Source organism: Mugil cephalus, chromosome 12, assembly GCF_022458985.1.
Source record: "Mugil cephalus isolate CIBA_MC_2020 chromosome 12, CIBA_Mcephalus_1.1, whole genome shotgun sequence".
Taxonomy (NCBI): Eukaryota; Metazoa; Chordata; class Actinopteri; order Mugiliformes; family Mugilidae; genus Mugil; species Mugil cephalus.
The window spans coordinates 24,843,306-24,861,935 of NC_061781.1; the positions used below are offsets into that span (position 1 = coordinate 24,843,306).

Below are 18,630 nucleotides of genomic sequence, written 5' to 3' on the forward strand. Positions count from 1 at the left end.
CTCACCACACCAGTCTGCCTGCTCCTCTCCGTCTGCACCTCGGAGGCGGCGCACACTCGTCTCTCATGATTCTGCTCGGAGACGCACTAAGCGGACGATGTGGCTGCTCACGGTCTCAACTTTGCTCCTGTTCCTCTTCAGCTCAGGTATGGATTCGCATTTTTTTTTTTCTTCAGTCATGTCACTGAGGGGATTTGATCGGTGCGGCAGCAAAAGTTAAAAAAAAATGAGGGGGTTATTAATTACCGGAGGAGACGCGCAAGGACCTTTGAAAGAAGAAAACCTCCGCACCAGGAGACGCCAAGAGCGCAGTTTGGAGAAATCAGAGCTGATCAAACATTGTGTTTTCTTTCCACTTGAGCAGATCTCAGATTATTACACGGATGGAATATGTTGAGATAAATTAAGGCAGAAGATGCTTTATTATTTATTTATTTATTTTACCGCTGGTGATTGTTGTCTGCGCTCCCGTGCGCCTGAAACCACCCACTTAAGTTTTGATGGAGGCTGCTGATCTGACTCCTCTTCAAACTGTTAAACAAGCCAGTCTTAGTTTTCCGTAATGACTATAGATGAGGAGGCCCTTTTTTCCTCCTGTCAAGCCGATGAGATTTATTTGACGAGTCTGGAGGAGCGATTCAAATCCCCGAGGGAAAACTCAAAAATGGAAAAACTGTAATATTGCTAAAAATAAATAAATAAATATAAATAAATCAAAAATTCTGCATTCAAATTGATATCTTAGTATAAGCCCCAAAAAAAATCATCAGTAAAAGTATCAGGAGGAAAAGCATGGAAATTGGGCCGAACATTTTTAATGATGACATGCAGAGCCAGAGATGTTTTCCCTCCTTTCCAAATCAAGGAGACTCTGAACGATATAAACAAGTCAGTCTGACAGAAGAAGCAGACAAATATCAACTATCAAAGCAAGACGTGATGAAATGTTGCAGCAACTTGATGCTGATATAAATGGAGCAGCAGCAGCAGCACAAACGCAGATAAATAAAAGACGTCACTTCGATTTGAAACGGTTTGAGCACAAGAAGAGGAGAAGTCAGAATGTTCCACAAAATAAAATTAGTTTCACTCTGACGTGAAACTTTTTTTTTTTGTTGCAATTAATTCTTTATTTATGGAACAAGAGAAAATTAAATGAAAAGTGGTCGAGCTTGATGGTGGATGGTGACATATATAAGGTCTGAATAACAGACTGGATGTGTGTGTGTGTGTGTGTGTGTGTGTTGCAGGGCTGGCTCTGCAGATTCAGTGTTACCAGTGTGAGGAGATGACACACGACTGCTCCACGCCGGAGTTCATAGTGAACTGCACTGTGAACGTGCAGGACATGTGCCAGAAGGAGGTTCTGGTGAAGGACGACGGTAAGATGCATCCGTGGCTCATTCCTCCACTGTAACGTTCATAAATATGTTTTTACGTCAGGGCGAAGCGTCTAAAAGTGCTGGTAATAGATCAGATTGTGTTGGTTTTCTTACTCATTCAGAGTCTAAACAGTTTTCTTAGTTTACTCTGAGCTTTGCATTAATATAACGTTGCACTGAGTTGATAGAAGTTGTGTCTGTGAGTGGGAAACTGTTGCTCGTGAGCCGGATTAGACTCTTCAGACAGTTTCTTAGTTTTGTGATGTCTGTCCAGTCAGACGGGTGATGTCTGCTCCCTGTGGATGGGTGGTTTTTCGTCCCCTGTATCCTCAGTGTCCTGCCATGTTACTGGACCTTCTAACATGCTGTGTACGTGCATGTGTGTGGTTTTGCATTGGTTTATATGTGGGATTTGTTTTATGTTTTTATTTTGAGTGAAGCACTTTGCGATGCATTTTGTATGAAAAGTTGCTGCATAAATGATTTGATTTGAAAACACAAACGTGGCTGCCAGGCCAGGAAACTGTCTCTTCTCTCTGAGACACTAAAAGAGGAAAGAGACACAGGTGATGAATAAACTTTAGCAACAGGAAAAACTAACTACACACAAGTATCCAGCACTGGAGGGAAGTCACGTCAATCCTTTCAAAGAGCACTGATTAGGGAGAGAGGAAGAAAATAAAAACAAGGAGCTGGAAGCACAGGACAACCAGGACCATGACAAGTTTCTTAATCAATAGAAATCTTATCAACAAAAGGGATTTTTGAAATGTGCCCAAGGGAACTGTTTATATTGACAGCAGGTTTTAATAAGACAGTTTAAAGAAAGAACGCTTTCCATCCCGCTCAGACAGGAGACAGCGGCTCTGCCCTGAGCATAAATGAAGCTGATCTGAGGTCAGCAAGGACGGCACGACAACTATCGATAGAGGATGAAGGTCTTAGCTGTGGGTCAGCATTAACAAATCAGTGACACGAGCTATGCTAACACATCTGAGAGGAGGCTGTTCCAGGCCGTGGAGTCCGTACAGAGACGGTCTCATACTCTCCTACAGCCTCATGAAAGAATAACAGTCATCACAGTGTAGTTAATGTTTTACATTATGATGAATAGCAGCCAAACGTTATCGAATGATGCTCATAAATAAGTCTTATTTCAGTCCAGGCCTTATTCAAATAATCATTTCAATAATAATCATCATATCCTGGTGCCCAGGATCAAACCATTCCTCCCTGCAAACTCACAAACTATGACACAAAAAGCTACTGCTCTATCACATTAAAACCCATCACTGCTGCCCTTCATTGTGAGATTGTAGGATTTTTTTTTTCTTGTCCTGAATGGTCAGACTCTCGCTTCATATCAGATTTATTAAATGAGCCCCATCATTGCTCAACATCCTCCTGCAGAGTCCTAGTAACAACCCCAAAATCTTCACTGATCATTAGACGTAAATTTCATTCTTCAGGTTCTTCACCTGTGCAACAATAATCTAATATTCAAAAGTTACTGCTATTGTTTGTCATTAAAAAGGTAAATACTACTGGTGGGACCTTTAGTGAGACACTGAATAGCAGCTTTTATAAATATATGTGTTCAAGTCTTTATGAGGGGCTGAGGCACCAAACATGTGACAAGTGAATTATTTCTTGTAACAGTGTTAGAAAGAAAATGTGACCGAAATTGAAACAGGCTCATCATTCATATCACACCTTTACAGTCTCATTAAAATACTGGAAATTCAAAATTTCAGACCTTATTGTAGAACATAAGAAGACTTTTTTACTTTTGTGAAGTTTTTCACAATTTTTAATTCTCATGTAGAAAATCCAGATGAATGAATGAATCTCCCACATCTGGTTCCTGGTCCTTAAACTAATGTGAACATGTTTTTAGAGCTGATTCAGACACTTGTCAACATCATCACATTAGAAACATTAGGACACTTGTTCTTCTTCATGGCTCCTAATAAACCAGTTTTCATGCAGACGTGGACCTTGTAGACCACATTAGACCCTGATTAGACCTGAGAATGAAAACCACATGACCGACAGAATCACAACAGGTTCCATTTATGAGTCTGGTCATTAGCCTGAGTCACAGGAGTCATGAGTCAGATGTGGAACAGTGTTGGTAGTAACACATTACAAAAATAATTACAGCAATTACTGTAATGCATTACTTCATACAATGGATTTTAAACCCAAAATGAATTAAATTCATTAAAGTGTGTGTTTTTATACAAACTGGAGATTAGCAGAGGAGGAAAAAAACTAGAGCAAATGTTAACTTCCTGTTAACGCTAGAGAACAGCTGATTGGGGAGAAGAGTCGGACTCAGATGGACATATGCTCATTACTTTCAGTTGGTCAGAGAAAGGGATTCAAAGAACAACATAGTTAAGTTCACTTTAAACCAAAATGTCTCTGTACCCGGACAAATAGCACAGGTCATTTAAGGAAACATGTAGCGTGGTGCAGCTTTCTGTAGGTGTTCGGTTACATTATGCAGTAGTAGCTTCTAGCAGTATTGATTTCAATATGAGTGCACCTCAACTTACAGTATCTCTATCACAACATGTACTGAGCCATAACTGCTCCCTTATATTGTACCGTTGTTAGCGTTAGCTTAGCTTAGTTATTATGTCATATTCTACATCACATTTTATTGAATGTGGACATGAGCTACACTGAATGCGATAAAATCCATATTTCCACTTATTTTGGTGAAACTTAAAAGTAATGTAATGCCCTACAGTTCAAAGACAGTAATATTTTAATGTAATTAATTACTTTTAATTTACAGTGACGAGTAACAAGTAATGCATCATGTTTTTGAAGTAACTTGCCCAACACTGATGCGGAAACGCCCACAAATGTTCCCATTTTCACTCGAACGCCCCATCGGTCGCCTGAAGAAGCTACATGGATGAGCAGTGACATGAGAAACTCAAGCTCTTCATTCAGCTGTTTTTTGGAGATAGATTTAGTTCAGGTTGGAGCCATGAGCCATTTTCAAAAGCATTAAAACTTCTAGATGTATTTTGTGCAAGACAAGTTTCCTCATCATAGATGTATAACCTTTTTATGAGTTCTTTTAATATTGTTCAAAGTTATTCAATACATATCTGAGAGTCGCTTGTTTTTGTAGATTTTATTCTGTGTGTGGCTGTATTTTTTAAAGCTGGTTAGAATCCAGACACTAAAGGTCGCTCTCTCTTTCTGAGGTCTTCTTCATTTTCACACCCAGCAATTTTTATTTTATTTCATATTTTTTATTCCCTATCTCTACTGCACAATGAGCCAACTCAGTAAGTTTATGTCTGTGGAAATGCAGCTCCCAATTCAAAGGGCAGGCGCATCGCACTAGAGCGTCGACAGTTCCTTAATAAGAAAATTTCCGCATGAATGCTCATGTACATCCCAGCCTTTATCTCCCTGCGTTATCATTATTGCTGCTGTGCATGAAAAGGAGGGCTTAGAAATTCAACTGGCCGCACCTTATCGCCCGTTGCTTAAAATGCAATAGATATGTTCACATTTACGCTGCCCCCTCCCAGCAAATGTGTTTAAGTGATAAGGCTAAAAATTGATCAGGCTGCTTGATTTCTACTACGCACACGTTCCCAGTGTTTGCCTCTACGAAGCTCCAACTTTGGCTACAGCTCCACAATGTGGAGATGTATAACTGCAAAAAGTACATCTGTCCTCAAACCGGGCTATTTTCTGGCTGAGAGATTAATCCTCCTCTATCTGGAGGGCGTTATACAATCCTCCCCTGTTTGATCCGACGACCAGGCTCTCTAGCTCAGAGGGAGTCTGGCTTGCACAACTTTGAGGCATCAGTCAAAAGTGAACAGACACACAAACACACATGCAGCAGTCACACCAATTTCAGATGATGGCTTTTTTTTTTTTTTTTTTTTGCTGGGAAGCATAAGACAAGCTCCCTGTCTTTTATTCATCATCATCATCATTCTGCTCTGATTATGTGTTGAGAAATGATAAAAGCGTGTTCCTTTACCCTAGAGAGGATGGTTTCCCTGTGTCTTTAGAGTGGAAATGATTGTTGCACTCCAACAGGCCTTTCATTTCAGTGTCTGCTCCCTCCCTTTGTAGGGTGGAGGGGGTTGAGATGTGTCAAGGTGAGGGACATAAAATGGGCCACCTTTCCTTTCAACTTCTCCTGCCAGGCACTGTTGATTGATTGATGTAACGTCACATACAAACACACACTTAAAGAAAAACAGAACTGTGGAACCAGTGGTTCCCAAACTTCTCCTCAAACATTCCTATCTCCGCCTCTATAAGGAGGAACATGTTGGAAGCTCCACAGTCGCTAACGCAGCATCTGTAACATGTTGCACCGTCACTATAGGAGCTGTCCATCAGCACCACTCAGATATCAGACATTCAAGGAGCTGTCCATCAGCACCACTCAGATATCAGACATTCAAGGAGCTGTCCATCAGCACCACTCAGATATCAGACATTCAAGGAGCTGTCCATCAGCACCACTCAGATATCAGACATGACAAGTAACGGGCTGTCTTTAATAGGCTAATTAACAAATGATTCATAAATAAAAGTATCCTTCAATAATGGAGAAATACGTTCTCATATATAACAATGTGATATCCAGTAACTACATCCAAATATTGAAAGAAGTCCATTAAATCAATTTAAGGCTTACAAATAAACATAAACCCCGTATAAAGAGGATGTAAATTCTCCTCGGGTCCAGCCAGATGAAACAAACATCAAAGAAACTAAATTAAAACATGGCACTCTTACTTAATACAAACCTCAGTGGATTATATTTAAATGTCACAGTGTTAGTGTTTGACAAACAACCAAAACCCAAATATATAAATATCTGAACAGGTGGGTTTGAGTGAGGCGGAGGGACGAGACTTTATTTGTCCCAGAAGGGAGACGTGTTTCTACTTGACTGTATTCAACACAACAGAAAATTGGACAAGACAAGAAAGTGCTCAGATCGACACTGACTTATGACATTCGACAATGAAAATGGTGGAGGTGGATGATACAGGATACAGAAGGAGAAAATAAAATAAAAGAAAACAAGAAAACAGTGTACGATCTGATGGTAGGAGGATGAGGGGTTGGTTGAGACGGTGCAGTTTCAAGATCAGCAGATGTTTCTGGATTGTTTTAAAAGTGGAGCTGAAGTCCACAAAGAGAATCACCTGGAATAAGTCCAGGTGATGAAGGAAGGAAGTGAAGCGTGTGGCACAGGAGCTCGGGCCTTTACATGTTCTCCCTGTGTCTTTAAACCCTAAATTTAAAGTGTGAGTGTGAATGGTTGTTTGTCTCTGTGTTGGCCCTGTGATAGACTAGTGAGGTTGTGCCCCCCCCTTTCACCCAGTGACAGCTGGGACAGACTCCAGCAACCCCCACAACCCTAGTGAGGATAAGCGTTAGTAAAAAATCGGGATGAGATGAGGAGGACACCCTGACTCGGACTTGACCTGAGAGGAGGAGGCCTAACAGCTCCTCATACTTAGTAGTGAAGAGGGGATCGATACTGAAATATCGATAGTCCCAATAGCAGAAAATCGATTCTACTTCAGTCATTGGAGTTAATGTGGGAACATGGTGGAAAGTAACTAAACTATTGAGTTGTGGCAACACAACAAACCTTGTGAAACACAAACTCAGGTTAAACCACAACACAGAATACGAGACATTTATGATGAGGACAGAAGAGGAGAGAACAGGGTCACAATTAAGATGCAAGGTTTCATTTTAGAGTAGTTCTTCATAGGTAAACAATCATTTATTTTAATGGTCTTATTATTTAATAACGTATTTTGTATGATTGTGTCTCTGTTTGGTTTTTCTGTTGTTGCATTAGCTCAGCTATATAAATAGTAAATGAGGCCGCTACCTCAATATACTTCAGAGTTTAAAATGAATAAATAAATTACTCTGATGTCTTGTGATTATACTTAGTATCAGATCAGAAAAGAAGTCGGTGGTGTTGAACGTCACTAACACTTGGCCCACTTCCTCTCAGAAGCCTCCCTCCTCCATCCAGTCTGCCCAGGGCTCAGTTATCTCCAGAAACAGTGGTAAAATAAATGTTTAATGCCACAGTTTCCTTCCATCCCTACTTCACACTGAAGATGTGAAATCTGTCAGGGTTAGTTTGTTTTAAAGGTGAGGACCCAAACGCAGGACAAATGATGAGGGAAGGAATCCACGAAAAAGAGTATTTAACAGAAAATAAACAGGAAACACAAGGCGCTGCAGATAAATACAAAAGAATCAAAAACATGGCAAGACGACAAAAATCACAGGAACATGGGACACACAGGTAGGCGACACATGGCGACACAACACAACGACAAAACAGGGAACAAAGTGAAGGCAGGGCAATATATACACAAGAGGGATCAGGGCTGACGAGACACAGCTGAAACCAATGAGTAATCAAGTCACACACAAGGAAACACGACAGGAAAACCAGAAACTTACCAAAATAAAACAGGAAACTCAAAAAAACACCATCACAAAATAAAAGACAGACACGGAACCTTGACAAAACTGTGTGACAAGACGAATAAATGTGAGGATTGTACTCGGAAGGCTCTGAAAACAGAGCGATGATTTGCTGCAGTTAGCGTTGTGTTAGCGCTGTGTTAGCGCTGTGTTAGCGTTGTGTTAGCGTTGTGTTAGCGTTGTGCGTCTGGCTGAAGAATAACAGGCGCCTCAAAAGATGTTTTTCTTGGATCTCACCAACTGAAATTCATCTTGCTGTTTTAATGGCAGCAGTTCAGTGACTATATTCAACTGACAGAGTTTGTCAAATTAATGGCTGCAGCCGACTCACAACGAGAGATAATGAGCTTTCAGCATGACACCGTCCTTCGAGGCTGACGTCCTTCTCACAAACTCTCAGACTCCCGCCTCAGTTTACACAGTGAAGCTTCGACATGCTGCTGAGATCTGGACGTTCCAGACACACCAACAAATACACCTCTGATTTAAAGGATCATCTGAAGTATTAAGGAAATGAGGAATGTTGTTTGGTCACAGTAGCTTAAACTGATTAGCATTAGCATTATAACACTGTGTAGGTGTCCCTCAGGGGGACTGTTCAGAGAATGGACATGGACCTGTGTCCTGTGGTGTCTGGTAACACAGTGTTTGCGTCCTATGGGTTAAAGGGAGGAGTCTCTGTGGATCAGGTTGGGTTAGTTTTATTTTTCCAATCATTTGCAGGATATAATTACAAGAGTTCTCGTAACTTGCTCCTTATATCAAAATTATCATCAACACAAGGAGATTTTTAAGAAATTAACGAGAGGAAAATAGAAATATCTCCAATATAAACATGTCCATTAATCAGACTCCATATCTTTTTCTTTACATGTAGACTAAAGACACATCTTATTTCATCTTCCCTTCAAAAAACAAATATTACCTGAAACTTGTTGCTTTGTTACTCGTTCTTTTTCGAGAAGAGAAGGAAAAAAAAAACATCATTCCACAGATTCTTGATCAGTTTGGGATCTGGTGAATTTGGAGGCCAGGTCAACACCTTGAGCTGTTGTTTTTTTTTGTTTGTTTGTTTGTTTGTTTCGTTTTTACTTGGTCCTAAAGCATTTTTGCGTAATGGAAAATGTATTTTTGCATATACTCAGTGTTGCTGCCTTGCGTCCGTGTTAAAGTTATTTCTCTAAGCGCTGTGACCTTCAGCAGGTACGAGGTTTATAATACACAACTCACTGGCTCATTTGCCTCATCTACGCCTCGTGCTTTGTGCTGTGAGCACATAAACACACTGAGAGGCCAGAGATTTCTTATTTTCTAGCAGAAATTTCCACTATATGTGTGTGTGTCTGTGTCAGGCTGCTGAGTGTCATTGCTGTGGGGTGGGGGAGTTTGGTCTGGTCTGGTCTGGTCTGGTCTGGTCTAGGTGGGTGCTACATGTCTAAGTAACATCCACATTAATGAATGTCCAAAAGTTACAAATGTCACGAGATGGTTTAAATGTTATTCACTTCTACTGTCAGTGGTCATAATGTTGTGGCTGATTGGGGTAAAATCCTTGGTTTTTAGCGGCTTTTAGATGCATCAAGTTCTGCATGAGGTTCAACGATGACTTAATGTGATAAATACCACATGTAGATATGTTTAGAAAGTCTATCTTTGTTTCTAAGGTGATAAACTTTATTTTAACCTTTTATCATTCCAGCCTTTATAAAAAAAATGCCTATTTAGGAGCCAAAGTAAATTGAAAGCTATTCATGAACATTTTGGAGCGTGTGCATACATGGTCTTGGCCTCGTTTGACACCCAAGACTCTGAAGTTTCTATCACAAAAGTCAGAATCACTCTAAGTGGTTTTGTTCTTGAGTAATCAAAGTTGGCACACAGTTAAAAAAGAAGAAGTTGAAAAAATTCCCTTATTATTTTTCGTCTCTATTTCCCCACACTCCTCTTCCCCATTTCAAATAAATGAGCTTCTGATTTGGCTCAAATGATGAGAACCTGGTGTTAACTTGAACTTTTGGATAAAATCTAAATTTATGGTCCCTGCTCGTCCATTAATCTGGACGACATCTTTACACCGGCTCAAATACCAACTGCCATCTAATTTTACTGGCTAGTCAGCATGGATTTAGATGTATAATAAACCCCTCTGAGTCAGATCATACATCTCTAAGTAACCACTGACACTGAGCACAGTCTGGTCACTGATACTTTACTGTAAAAATTAAAGAGAACTAGACAAATGTTTCCCTGCAGACGTTCATGTGTGAACTGTCCTTATATACGTAACACATACGCTCCTGCTGATAGTATTCTGTGCATCTATCACAACTTTACGAGTGCGAGCAGCGGTTGCTTGATTCGGTTTGTGCATCTTTAAATGACTTTTCCATTTGGACATGCAGGCAGTTTCTCCAAACACTCGGACATATTGGACTGCTCTGTCTACCCTGTGCGGTCGACCATGCTGATTCTCATTAGACTAAACCCTGCTAGTTCTCTGAGCACTCCAAAGCTGATAAGAAATTTCACCCATGTCCCCATAAATTAACTCAACGGCGTAATTTAGATTGAAGTGCTGAATCTTAGAATTCACACGTACGCACATTAAATGAGATTCCCCTAAAGCGTTTCAGATGTTATAAGGTGAGAGCTTCACTGTCTGTGCCGGTGTTTGCTCAACAAATGCAGCACATCCCTCCGTTTCTCAAACTTACAGAAGCTTATAGAATATAATCACAACAGTTTATTTTGTTTGGGATCGGTCCTCCTGGCGAAGCATGATCTCAAGATCATGAATAAAATATTTTTAATTACGCCAAAGTGCCCAGCTCACAATTGAAAAAGAAACTTCTGCAGTCTGTAGCAGACTTTGAATGCATCACTGCAACTTTCCTGTTTATTAATGTATCAGAAAAGTCTGCAGTGATCACATCCAGTTGCTACGCTACACAGATTATCAAAGCTCATTGTTTTACTGTTGTAGCTGCAGTCTCTCAGCTCATCTATCTGCTGGGACTCTGAGGTGGAAGTGGGATGGTTTTGGAGTTTTGAACGTAGCCAGACAATGATAATATCATAGACCCATTTACATTAAGCAGTTCACGATCAATGGAACGACTTTTCTTCACTCTTCATGTTAATTCATGTTAATTAAACGTGATTTGGTTTCATTTTTCAAAATGATAATCGTGCTTGTTTATCGTCTGCATAACAGAATGTAATTATAACTTGTGTTGGAATAATTTGCATTTGAACTAGAAAGCTTTTTCTTGCCTTATCCTGCAGCACACAGGCTGAAAACAGCATAATTCCACCGTGCATGTGATGATAAAGATGAATAGTGCTGTAAACAGTGATCTACTAGTATTTTTACTTTATTGAGTGTATTGGATTAAAAGTACCTCATAATATAAACAATTATCTCATAATTTTGACATTTTTTTATCATTTTATGTCATATTTCTGTCTTCTTAGCTCACAATTGTGACTTTTTCCTCATAACTGACTCATTATCAGATCATTACTTTGTATTACGCCCCCCTTTAGTGACCGCTGCTACCCCGTCAAGTGAGATTGGACAATGACCGGTTTGTGGTGGGCTTTTAGAAATCCAGAAGTAGGGCAGTAATCCTGGAAGTAAGAAAGCAAACAAGGAAATTAAAGAGGAAGTACGGTAGTAAACAAGGAAGGTAGCCTGGAAGTAAGGTGGCAAACCTGGAAGTACAGAAGCAAACTGGACGTAAGGCGTCAAAAACGGAAGTAAATGAGTTAAACAGGAAGTAAGGAATGAAAACTCGGAAGTGAGGCGTCAAAAGACGGCAAAACCCAGAAACCTGGAAGTACATGTGGAAGAGTTCTGACTTCGTGTTTCATGTTTGAAAAAAGTAAAACATTTCAAAATAAGGAAGTAAATGAGGAAGTAAACAAGGAAGTAAGGAAGTAAACTGCATTTAAATTGTATAGTGATAATGTGAATTTACAGTGATCAGCTGTTACCTCCTGTTAATAGAACTGTATTCCCATTATAAACCAACAGTGCTTAACTGTTTTTATTTGTTTAATTGTATAGTTTCTGCACTGAAAAAAGTTGTTTGTTATAATCCTACAACACTGTAGAGTAGAACTGCCATTTGAATATAAGCAAGAATAAGGCAATTCAGCTCTTCATTCTAAAGCACTGAACAATTTACAGGTTGAGAGAAGTATTTCATGTCTGAGTTTGTCAGTCAAACTGTGAGCAGTGGAAGCAGATGAACAAAGAGGTGAAAGTCCTAAAGTTTAATGCAGCAGATGATGCAGTTAAAGTTACTGAGGAGAGAGCGAGGAGCCAAACGTACAGCAGCTGATGTGTAAATTGTTGGGCTGTAATGTAAATGTGTGAGTTGTAAGAAAGTTGTAAAGCCCAGAGGGGTAAAAAAAAAAGAAAATGATAGGACTTGAAGGTGTAAATGAGCAGGAGGCTGAGGAGGAGACGTTGAACGGCTTGTGTGCATCGTGGATGGTTAACACGCTGATAAACAGCCCGTGAGATTATGTGAGATGAAAAAAGCTGTGAAATCTGTATTCTCTGCCAGATTCCACGTCCCACTTTTACTGTGGCTCGTTTTCCACTGACTGCCCGTGTTATTGGTGCTTTTCTAAATAACACAACAGATTATTCAGCTGCTAACACTGGCTTTTCTTACTTTTACTCTACTCACTAAATACACCAATAAATGTGATGCACTGACGGAAATTCATAGTGATTTAACAGAATCTTTAAAAATCCTATTACATAGATATATAACAACTGTCTGTGTGTCTTTAATCAGACGCTGAAGATTATATCGACCTTTTCAAATAATGTTTTGGTCTAAAGTTTCTCAGGAGAACAACGTAAGATCTACTGGCGATGGAAACGTCAAGGTTTCGAGATGTTTTGCTGCTTTAACGATGGCAGCAAAATTACGCACCAGCAAATCTACTAAGACTGAAAACAGAATAAATGGAGGTTCATGAGACGCTCTAGTTAAAGCCCAGATATGAATCCCATTAAATGGTTGTTGGGACATTTAAAACAAACACCAAATATTTCCCATAAAGTGAATATCAGAGATTTTTCTTAAGCTTTGTAAATTAAGAGATGTTATTTAATATAAAGTAGACAGTTTTCCTTGGTGTTGTTCAGTTTGAGATATAAACACAGAGTTCAGTTATTTCTCTTCAGAGCTTTGCAACATTTTACACCATGTTTCCGATGGACTAATCAACACCTTCTGGGAGGATCATAAGGGAGGATGCACATTTTAAACAAACCTGCAGGTTTCTGGGTGTTGCTTTGCCTTTATCTGTTGCTCTGAGAGGAGGATGAGATGTTACAAGGGTTGTTTGAAGTTCATGCACTCATAAGGAAATTTCTCTGAAACAAAATGTCAGCCAAATGTTAAAGCCCCCCCCCCTCCACCCCCGTACACCCCCAAGTAGTAATCTCACAAACTGACATGTTCCAGCCGGCGTTTAAGTAACTGCATATAAAGCAAAACATGGAAAAAATATGATTGCGGCAAATGAAACGGTCATAGCTGAAGGTCTCCTTCTCTTAAACTCCCCCAGCTTCCACAGTAATGCAGCAGTAAATTAGTGGATGTGTGTATATACATGAGGGAGAGGATTACGTTTCACTGAAAACTAAAAAATTTAGTTAGAGCAAATGATTTTCTTCTTTAGTTCTGACTTTAATCTCAGAATTCAGACTTTTTCTCAGAATTCTGATTCTAATTTCAGAATCCTGTGATTAATCTCAGATTAATATCATGATTCTTTTTTTTTTGTCCTCTTCTGTAATATTTAAATAGTAAGTAGTGATATTAAATGAGAGGGAGGCCAATAACTAACAATCATTTTTGGAGAAGGGGCGTTAATTAAATCGTACTTTTTCGGACATGTAAGCAAAATGATTTTGCTGCTATTTTCATTTATTTATTTTAAGGTTGTATTGACTGTCCATATTTTGGGCTGTATATTTGTATTGTATTGCATGTATTTTATATCATTTCTGTTTTATTTTCTCATATATTCATGTCATTTGTTGCTATAAATATATTCTACTCTCTTATACCCTGCATGGTTGTTAGCTTGCTAAACTCTTCGCTACTGTAGCTTCTAGGCAGCGATAGTTGTCTAGAGCAGCGGCTCTCATGATTTACAGCTCATGTTAGCACTTGAAATGTTGTGTAGATAAATTCTTGTGATGTAACCGCACGCCCACGAGCTCCATTTAAAGGCGACAAATGTCCTGGCGCACATGGACACTTAAACGGGACCGAGCCATCATTAATGCTCTTGGCTCCTTGTGTTGACGAGTGGAAAGGTTCTATAAATGATCCTATAATCAAAAGGTTCACACATGAGTAAAAAAGGAACACGACACAAGCGGATCATTAGCGAACGGTTGTGTAATGAGCTGGACAGTGTCAGGTCACTTAGAAGCATTGTTGCCAACCGTCATCATGTTAAATTATTTAATAACTTTGAAGGTCCTCATATCATTGTGGAGAAAGTTTAATTTTAATGCAAACACACTGGTAATTTATCTCAACATGTCGTCATTTAATGTCACGTTTGCATCAGAAAATTTCATCTATGACTCATCCGACCTGAACTTAGAGTTAGTTTGAGTTCTTATGTAAATGATTTTTTCAAACCAGACATAAAGACGAGCACAGATTATTAATTAAATGACATTAATGATGCTCTATTGCACAAATACTAAGGTATTTCACTGAGCTACGTAGACTTTAGCTCCTCTAAAGTGAAGCCAAAAGAAGGAGAGCTCCCCCTGGTGGCTGGAGGCTGCAGTATAGGCCATAAGCTCCACCTCCTTCATGTAAGTGGGCGGGACTAAAACACTAAAATGCATAAAATAAAAACTTTTCAAGGATGTTTTCAGTCATTTTAAGTGGTTAATGTAATGTTGATGCATGTTCACAAGCCAATTTCTTTTGGGATACGTTTCATTTTAGTAATTTGACACTAAATGGTGATGCCCAGGAAGGAAGTGAGAACATGGCATCCATATTTATATACAGTCTATGGTTCAGATCATAATAACAGAACAAGGTTCAAAACACAAGAAGACCAAAGTTCTGTTGTATGACAATTAGATATAGATAGTTTTACAATCACATGGACTTAGATCTACTTGTTACAGTTTCCATTCGTAAAAAATAAACCAGTAGAATAAAGAGCCCACATATTTAGACAGTAGATATGCTATGCTAGCACTATGGGGAACACTGCAGTGACTTTTTACTTGAGGGCAGTTGTGGAAAGTACAGAGTTTTATTTCAATGACTGCATAAAACCAGAGCAACCACATTCTGTGGGTACCAAACCACAAACTCCAGGATGGATTTGAGATATTCCATAACTGGCATTACAGCCCATTGGTGAAAGGAGACTTGTGTCTTTATTGTAGTGAGGAAATTTTCAAATCAATCCTCTTCAGGACAAAGAGCTGATGCTGCTTTCATTTGTGCACGCTTCAGAAATTAGAAACTGACAAATTCACAGCGTGACAAAACTCCAGAGCCTGACACCACAACTTCATTACTGTGTGTTGACATCAGCTGGATCCATGCAGCCAGTTGTCCAGCACATAGTGTAAACAGCAGGCGGTGGCAAAGCATTGCTTAAAGAATAAAATTAGTCCTCATCATGAAACTGAGACTAAATAAAAATTCTACCTTCAGTAATAGACTCCATCCTAAACTTCAAATTTGCTATAATATCTGTGGTGGGGCAGTAGTGGTGAACTGCTGTGCTCGGCTTCACACTCATTTCTGCTTTTGAAAAGCGTGAATACTTCAACATTTCACTGCAGAAGAAAACTCAGTGTTTCTGATGTGCAGGTCGTAGGTAAATGAGAAAGGAGAAGAAGGGCTACCCTGCACCACACGAGAAAGAAACTGGTTGATTCCACTGAACGTCAACGTTCAGCAGCTGAAGTTCAAGCACAACACAGAGTCATGTCCTGTGCAGAAGTTTTCAGATGACGCTGCAGTTAGGGATGGACAGGACAAGAATGTGGTGAACAACTTTGTCTCATGGTGCAGAGAAAACCACCTTCTCATCAATACAGCTAAAACCAAGGAGGTGGTGGTGGATTTCCAGAGGTACAGACCTCACCTGCAGCCTGTAACCATCAACAGGGAGTGTGTAGAGGTGTTTCAGACCTATAAGAACCTGGGTCTACATCTGGATCACAAACTGGACAGAAGGTGGACTCTGTGGTAGGAGCACAGCTGGAGTCTCTGACATCAGCAGTGGCTAACGAATGCTAGCAAAGACAAATGCTACCATGAGAGAACCTGACTGCAGACGTCTCAATACTAATACTAATAACAGAATAATCTCCAGGTCAAACTGGAGTTATTTGCTGCCTCCACAACCCAGTTAAAAAAAAATCTATTTGACAAAAATAATGATGCAGTTGAGTGGTATTTGGTCCAATCAGAGTCTCCTTTGTTACGTGGACTTTTCACCTTGACTCCTGAACGTCACTCAGTCCAGGCAGACGCACAAATATCCAGCTTTTTGACTGGATGTTTGTCTTGTTCTCGAATACAAAAACCATTTGTTCAAAATAAGTATTTGTAAAAAAACAAACAAAAAACACATGTTTTTTGTGTCTATCTATCGATCTGAGGGTCACTGACTTCATCTACCCAACCTCTGACAACAGGAACATTGTTGTTAAGTTAATTATTGAGCATTTCTGTACCAATCAGAGTTAATCTTTCTGGTTGGACTGTAGCAGCAGACTCAGTATTTCCTTGCATGGTCTGGTTTGAATGATAAACTACGGGATGTAAGTTTCTAATCTGCTGGTCTAACAGCATGGTTTACAGCTCCCTGTTTCACAGGTTTCACTCGGTGGTTCGCTGGTTAGCATTACGGACTGAAAGGAAGGGGAAAATGTGCCTCTCTCAAAGAGTTCAGCGGTTAAAAAGCAAGAAAATGTCAGTAAATGCTTCTAAAGGCACAGAGACTTTCAGAGATGCACAGTGAAATGTAATAGTAGCTGCATTAGGAGCATTAGCAGATTTGTTTCCTTTCAAGTTGGGATCTAAGATGAAAGAGCAGATCATGTTTGTCCCCAATTACTTTCACTTACCTGTTTCTGTCCTTATTCCCACAGACGGACACATGCAGCCTCCAAGTCATTACGATCCTAATGCATCCATGTCTGACTTTATTCCAGGGATTCACTACCGCAAGTCCTGCGCCTCGTCAGGAGCCTGTCTCATCGCTTCTTCTGGATACCAGCAGTTCTGCACCGGAAAGCTCAACTCAGTGTGCATCAGCTGCTGCAACACACCGCTGTGTAACGGCCCGCGGCAGAAGAAACGTCCCCAGCCCTCAGCCGCCGTGACCCTGAACACACCGCGCCTCCCCGTGTTCTTTCCCCTCATCCTCTTCCTGCCGTCCTCCATCCTCTGCTGACAAACCTTCGAACAATGTGTGGGCCGTGGAAAACCGCTCTTCTACTGACAGTGGACACGGCACAGACTGGAACTGTACACGACGAGGCAAACATACTTTTAAATGTACATACGTGAGTAAGATTTATACAGTATTTGTTCTCTCGAGTCCCAGACTCCTACACAGCATGGGAAAATGTTCTCGTCACGTCACAAACATGCGGCAGCGTCAGGAGTGGTGAAAAACATCTGGACGAAAGATACCTTCCTTTTATTTATTACATTTGCTATCATTCATTGCAAATGTAGGAGTAACAGTAAGTGTATATTCTTAGTACTAACCTTAGTCACCAATTAACCTAACGAGCGTGTCTTTGGACGGTGGGAGGAAGCTGGAGAACCTGGAGAGAACCCACACAGACACAGGGAGAACATGCAAACTCCACCACACAGACAAAAAAGGCCCCAGTTGGACATGGGATTCAAACCCAGAACCTTTTTGCTGTGAGGCATCAGCACTAACCACCAAAAAGCATCATCTAACCCTAACAACCATTGAAATCTGTTTTCAAACATCTCATTACAGCATTCAAATAATGGTTGAGGCCAGAATGTAATAATATGTGATACAATCAGGGCTTCTGAATACTGAGGGTGATAGACTTCAACATGTTTATTCTCTTTTTGGTCAATTTTTCACCCAATTTTAGTAGAATTTAGTCGACACTCAACTCCTGAGGACAGGAGAACGCAGCCCAATAACCTGGAGTCCATGCACTGTTCCAAAACTATCCCAACTATAAATGATTTATATTTAAATTGTATTGGTTTATAGTGACATTTGTTGTTGTTGTGTCTTTTAAATAATGCAACGCAACAGATATTTTAACGTTTATTATTTGTTTATGAGAGGGAAATACTTCCAAGATACATTTATCATCATGCACACTACCGGTCAAAAGTTTTATATCACTCCAGTATTTCTTTTTTATTTAAATGTATCCAGGTCATTTCTCTGAAATGAAAGCATAGACCAAATATCATGGAATCAGTATATAAGTTTGGACTCATCACAGTAACCATCTTTGGCTGATTTAACATGTGAACACACATGTGACTTCTTTCTTTCTAAAATTGAATATTTTTCTTCCCAATTTCCCAAAAGTTTCCAGAAATGTGTGTCTCTTGTCGGGAGCTTTACTTTCACTTTTCTGTCCAGTTCATCAGAAACCAGCTCCATGGGGTTAAAGTCTAGAGACTGG

General features: G+C 39.9%; 1 protein-coding gene across 1 annotated transcript; it reads left to right on the plus strand.

Annotated features, from left to right (window-relative positions):
• On the plus strand, positions 1-18,575 carry LOC125017747 (ly6/PLAUR domain-containing protein 1-like). The gene is made up of 3 exons (XM_047601216.1): positions 1-146; positions 1,251-1,382; positions 17,149-18,575. Exons 1-3 carry the CDS (start codon positions 98-100, stop codon positions 17,388-17,390), a joined length of 423 nt encoding a protein of 140 aa, XP_047457172.1. The 5' UTR covers positions 1-97; the 3' UTR covers positions 17,391-18,575.
• The last annotated feature ends 55 nt before the right edge of the window (positions 18,576-18,630 follow it).

Excerpts from the sequence above, each read along its gene's own strand:
- LOC125017747 (XM_047601216.1), top strand. The coding sequence starts at position 98 with ATGTGGCTGCTCACGGTCTCAACTTTGCTCCTGTTCCTCTTCAGCTCA. Across the intron at positions 147-1,250 it reads CCTGTTCCTCTTCAGCTCAG|GGCTGGCTCTGCAGATTCAG; the intron begins GTATGGATTCGC and ends TGTGTGTTGCAG. Across the intron at positions 1,383-17,148 it reads GGTTCTGGTGAAGGACGACG|GGATTCACTACCGCAAGTCC; the intron begins GTAAGATGCATC and ends ACTTTATTCCAG.